Raw genomic sequence first — 6,000 nt, 5'->3', positions numbered from 1 at the left:
TGAGTACTTGGCCAAGCTCCTTCTCCTATTTATGGGGTGCATCTTGACATTTATTTCAAAAATAAAGGAATCTACATACATTTTGTGCTAGTTATGTCGCCTCCGAACGCCAGACGGTTTTTTATGAGGAGCTTTTTCATATCAAAAATATACTCAGAGGTTTGCCATTGTTGAAGGGCGACTGGTATTAAAAAAAAAACTTTTTCATGCCTGGGGTTCCAAACTCTGGCCCTACCAAATGATAGTCACATACCTATTCGGCTACGACGGCCGTCCACATAAACACTTACATTCTGTCAAAAAAGTACCGGGAATTGTTAAAAAAACCCAAAATAATTGTTTAATCATCAAAATTTATTTTGTCGCCTTGAAAATAGGCTCCATTCGAAGCAATACACATGTATGCCATTGTTTAGCCAAGTCATTAAAGTACGTTTTAAACGCGTTTGAAGAGATCTCCAGCTCCTTCAGCGAATTCTCCTTAATGGCCTAAGCTTTGGGAAAAGGAAAATTCACAGGGTGCAAGATCCATGAGTTTTCTTTCCACAAGTTGGGCCGTTTCCTACGCACATTCTCTATTTACCGTAGAGCCATTTGGAACGAATTCCGAGTGCCATTTGGACAGACAACGAGTAGCATGACTTTCACTTTTGACCGACGTTGGCGTGGTTTTTTGGGTTTCGATTAATTTTTTGAAAGCAATTCAACTCTCTTGGAATGAGTCGAGCAGCCACGCGTCGCGTGCCCAATTGATGATGTAAAATGTTGCGAATTAATTCGTGAGACACGCTAAGGTCACGAGCTAAGCTTAAATGATGGTTTTCCAGCATCATTTACTTGACTTTGTCAACGTTTTCATCCGTTAAAGACGTTGATGGGGGACCAGATCGGGGCAAATCTTCCACGACTTCTCGGCCCTCTTCAAAAGCCTTATACCACTCGTAAACCCGTGTTTTTCACAAAGCACACTCGCCATAGGCTTTTTGCAACATTTTCGACGATTCAGCACACGAAATCTCCTTCAAAGCACAAAATTTAAGACAAGTTCTTTGACGTTTTTTTAAGTTGTGGAACATATCGCCAAATTTACCATACCTATGTCGCATGTATTTTTTGGCCCGCGTTTCTAAGGATCGCTTCTACCGTGTCAAAACAGAGTTGGGTGTATTTGCTTTCATCCGAAAATAGAACACGGTCCCAAAATTCAGGAGGACTGTTTTTAATATATTCGTTTGCCAAATTTATGCGTTTTTTTTCTGTTGATTTCGGATATGTACGGTTTTCTACGTGCTCAACGTCCGCGATACCCATCTTTTTTAGGTATTTTACGTACAGTATCGTCGTTCATATGCTTGCCAAAGTAATTTGAAATGTTTTTACATATTTGAGGAGCCGTAATTCGACCCAAATTGGGGGACATCAGAACTCGTTTTAGAGGTATGGTTCCTTCGGCAAAGTTTCTTATTTTGATCCTTAGAATACCATTTTCACAGAGCAATGACCATTTTTAAATCGACCCGCCCTAATGTATATATAATATGTTGGAAAACTAAATTTATAAAAATATAATAATTTAAATTATTGATTGTGAGAGTTATTGATATTGAATTTTGTGACTTACTAGACAAAGGAGTTTATTAATAGGCAGATCGTTCCCATGACAGTTGGAACGCTCTGGATATATGTATATCCGGCCAAGGACTGTTACTAGAGTCGCATTGCCCATGCATATACTCTATGCTCAAAAAGTATCGGGAAGGTGATGTTGACTGTTTTCTTCGATTGCCAAGGCGTAGTGCACCATGAGTACCTTCCATCAGGCCAGACTGTCAATAAAGATTATTATTTATCCATTTCGAAGCGTTTGAGAGATGCTGTACGTCGCAAACGGTCACCTGATATGGCTCTGTGCGACTTCTTTTTGTTTCCCAAATTGAAGGAAGGAGATTTCGGTCGATAGAGGAGATCAAACCATCCCTTCGTCGGCCTAACAGGGATGTATGGAGGACTGGGTTAAACGTTGGCACATGTGTGTGCTTCAGGCGGGTCATATTTTGAAGGAGATAAAACAAATTTGCGTGAAATTTAACTCTGTTTTGTTTTATTTAAACATTCCCGGTACTTTCTGATAATAGGGTATGTCCCGCGAGCTATCTGTGTAGTCCGCAATGCTTTGTAATCTTTCGAGACCACAGCTCAAAACAGAGGAGCCACTTCCTATGCGAGTTGTTCGGCATCTCTTCGACTACACCGACGAGATCCAAGATCAAAGTTGACGGCAACTACTGGATCGGACAGTATATAGACAGACATTAAACGAAATTCATCGGGAGACTCTCACCACCTTCCTAAACTCGCGACCCGCGTATATCGTTCTCGGAGTCCACCCACGACCTATTGTAGATGAAGAGCTTTAGCTGCCCCGCGAGACCCAATTGCGTTCTGGATATTGTAGATTCAACTCCTACTTACACAGAAACGACCCCGAATATATGTCAAGCATGTGAAGGTATACCGCCCGACATTAACCTATTTTTTCCCATGCCCCATCAAACCTTCCCATATAACACCCCCCCTTCTTTGAAACCCAACCTGTCGAAACATCACTTTTTCTGGGTCTACCGTTAGCTGAATTAGACGAGGACGACCGGTGACCATAACGCATTGGCAGGGCTTAGTAATGTGCTGGTCTAGCAAACATTTTTGAAATGAAGATTAGTTTTTCCCGACATCTTTTAAAATCTTAAACCTGTACTGTTTCGTACTAATGATGTGTTTATACTGACACTTGCTATAAAATTAGTAAAAAAAATAAAATCTTAAAACTCGCACAACTCGCACAACTCTATGAATTTTAATTCAATTACAGTTAAATATAGCTCATTCGACGCAGAACTAAATTCACTATACAGTAGTGTACTAAAAAACATCCTCAATATCGGATAATATCGCAAAAATGATGTCAAAGTTGAAAAAATTGAGAAAAAATAAAAAAATTCCGAATACTTCCGTCTACAGTCTCGTCAGTTGTCATTTCAGAAAAAATGTCAACACACTGTCAAAAAGGCTTGTTTTTGTTCTTTCGAACTAAAAAAACAAATTCGAAATCAGATGGAAATTGGCGAAGTTAGGAGGGATTGTTCACATGAACCTACTGAAAAACGGTTTTATGGCCATAAAATGAGATTTTGGGGGTGTACCATATTGGAAATTTCTCCTATACCATGTTTCTTAGTTTTACTATACCTACAAGTTGAACTAGGTCTCCATAAAAGTATAATTTCACTGTCGCACAGTGTAATACTTTTTATAGACTAGAAATTTTTGCAAAATTTTCTTGAAAGGGGCTACGCATTAGTTGCCGAAACATAAAAAAATAAAATAAAAGTGTGAAATTGACTGGGAAAACGAATTTAAAAAATTATTTATATAATACCATGGACTCATGGACTCAGTTATCACTAGTATTGAAAATCGGTTTACTGCAATTAAAAACATAAACAACATTTTCTCATTCCTGTGGCTATTTCCTAAAATTGAAAAAGCAGAACTTCAGACAGCAGCTCTTAATTTTGGTAAAAAATACCCTTCTGCTGTGTCGGAAGAAATCTCAATTGAGATGTGTCACTTGAAGAGTGTGTACAAGGCGAATTTTACTGGAAATTCGGAATGTTGTATGCCTCCGTTCGCCTTGTTGAATGCCATCACAGCTAACAACTTGGATACTCTGTTCCCGAACATCTGCATTGCTTTGCGAATATTCTGCACCCTGCCAGTATCGGTTGCCGGCGCCGAAAGATCGTTCAGCGCTTTATCAAGGATCAAAGACTACCATCGTTCTTGTTCAACTCAGAGTCGAGTAACAGGATTGCAACTTTTTATTTGGAATCTGAGTTAGCAAGGAAACTCGACTTCGATGATATTATAAGAGCTTTTGCCTCAGCTAAAGCAAGAAAAGCAAAATTATAAGCATCGTGGCAGTCACTTTCAAATTTTTGTAAGGCTCACAAAATGAATAAACAATTTTAACTTTTTTCAGCTGCGTTTTTTATTTCAGATCTGCTGAAGAGTTTTCTAAAATTCATTTTAATCAATATTTCATAATTAATTCTATCAAAAATTTTATCAATGAGTTTTTCAATGTTTAAATGTTATATCACTATAACATAATACGCATTTTTATAAATAAATAAATAAAAAAATTTGAAGGGGCCCGCATCTCAAGTTTCCCCCGGGGCCCGAATACTCTCTCCACGGCCCTGAATGTGCTACAACAACACCAACAACCATTGAAATTTATTTCTATGGTTTTCTTTATGCAATGGGCCGCTTGCTACAAAAAAACGCTGAATCTCGTATTGGAGATCCCTCAGGCTTCCCATGACAAACAAAGTCAAGACTGTCGTTAAGCTTCATTTCCTTAAAATGTATGGAGAACATTTTATGCTGTTAGAAATACAAAAATGCCGCAGTCAAAAGTAGCAGACGTGGCGGAGTTGTATTTGATGATGAAACTAATCCCAAAAATTCATAATTGAATACCTCTTCGCGCAAATCTGTATAATTATTATTATTTAATTCTTGTTTTATAAACAACTCTGAGTCTGATGCAATATTTTCATAGCAAAAACGATGTTTACACAAGCACATAACTACATACATACGTATAAATATACATACAATTAATAGCATCACAAAAACAAAAGAAAACATAAATAAATGAATGTCAAAGAAATATGAAATAGAAACATATTTCAATACCCCACTGTTATCGCAATACAAACTGCCAGAGCGATAACCTTTGATGATGCCTTGGTGGTGGTTCCAGAGATCGACTTTGCACATGTTTTTCGGCATTAGAACATCTGAACATTTTGCTAACAGATCGAATTAGGTAAATGCTCGACTTCATGGGTTAATGCACTGGCGATTTGAAAAGATGAATGCTTTATAAGAAGATCAACGCTCTTACAAAAGCATTGCAACGACTTATACTTTTACACTTCTAAATAAGTTAATTTAAATCTCACATTTTTGCATGTCAAACATACCTTCTTTTATTTCTTTTTCATATAATCATCAAGCTTAAAAATTAATAAAATTATATACATTAATGTTCAGTTATTATTTCCCATATTATCAATACATATCCTGATCCGTTGAATATCCTCAGGATAAACACGACAACAACCTCCAATTATGCATGCGCCAAGCTCAATCCATTCAGGTACATAAGACTCCAGCGGTATGCAATCATCGTGACCTGTCCATTCGCCTTGTTTTTCATCGTAAAATTCGCCACGATTGCTGTACACAATGAGAGGTATGGATTCGGCATCGGCCAGTACGTGCAGCGATTTAAAGAGCGGTTTAACGAACTGAAAGAAAAAAGTAAATGAGTTTAGATTTAACTAATCGAATCGCAAATAGTTCTTTTTAACTCAATTTGCTTTACAAATTACCAATGCATTACTTTTTGCAAATACGAAAAAGGATGATTGGAACCAAAACAAGCATTCTAACGCAAGTTAAAGTCCAAAGTGGCATTAAAAAATTCTATGTTAGCGACTGGGTGATATACAAGTGAAGCTTTCAAGCATAAAAATATATTTGGATTTAGAAAAAGAAAATATCTTTAAGCATAAATCCGCTATAGACAAGAGAATTACCGTGCCACTGGGTGGAATACCTGGCACATGAATCATCAAACATATTTTTTAAAACAAAAAATATAAAAGTACTATTGAATAGGAAGTTTTGGATAGGATATTTTGTGTTGCTACAGCAACTGCTTTTTTAAGTCAAATTATTTCCGAAACCATTGAAATGCAATCTCGAGCATATGTGAGTTAATACTGGTCACTCCTAAGCTCGCAAAGCGGTTCTCACAAAAACGCAACTGGCGGTTGAACTTAACCTCAGACTTTAAGTAAAAAACTTTGATAACTTTAACCCTCTAACCGTTTAGACCGTCTGTAGACGGTCAATAATTTTTTGCCA

General features: G+C 37.3%; 1 protein-coding gene across 6 annotated transcripts in view; it reads right to left on the bottom strand.

The window, feature by feature from the left end:
• Positions 1–5,026: 5,026 nt before the first annotated feature.
• The window catches only part of LOC129249386 (uncharacterized), an 86,488-nt gene continuing 85,514 nt past the window's right edge, over positions 5,027–6,000 (bottom strand). For all 6 annotated transcript variants that reach the window (XM_054889177.1, XM_054889181.1, XM_054889180.1 and 3 more), the window contains one exon: positions 5,027–5,378. In XM_054889177.1, the coding sequence (XP_054745152.1) occupies positions 5,118–5,378 (261 nt within the window). In that variant the 3' untranslated portion in view covers positions 5,027–5,117. The remainder of the gene's footprint in view (positions 5,379–6,000) is intronic.

This window comes from Anastrepha obliqua, chromosome 5 (genome assembly GCF_027943255.1).
Source record: "Anastrepha obliqua isolate idAnaObli1 chromosome 5, idAnaObli1_1.0, whole genome shotgun sequence".
Classification (NCBI taxonomy): Eukaryota; Metazoa; Arthropoda; class Insecta; order Diptera; family Tephritidae; genus Anastrepha; species Anastrepha obliqua.
Note: the sequence above shows the minus strand (reverse complement) of the source record. Positions and strands in the feature narration are given on the sequence as shown.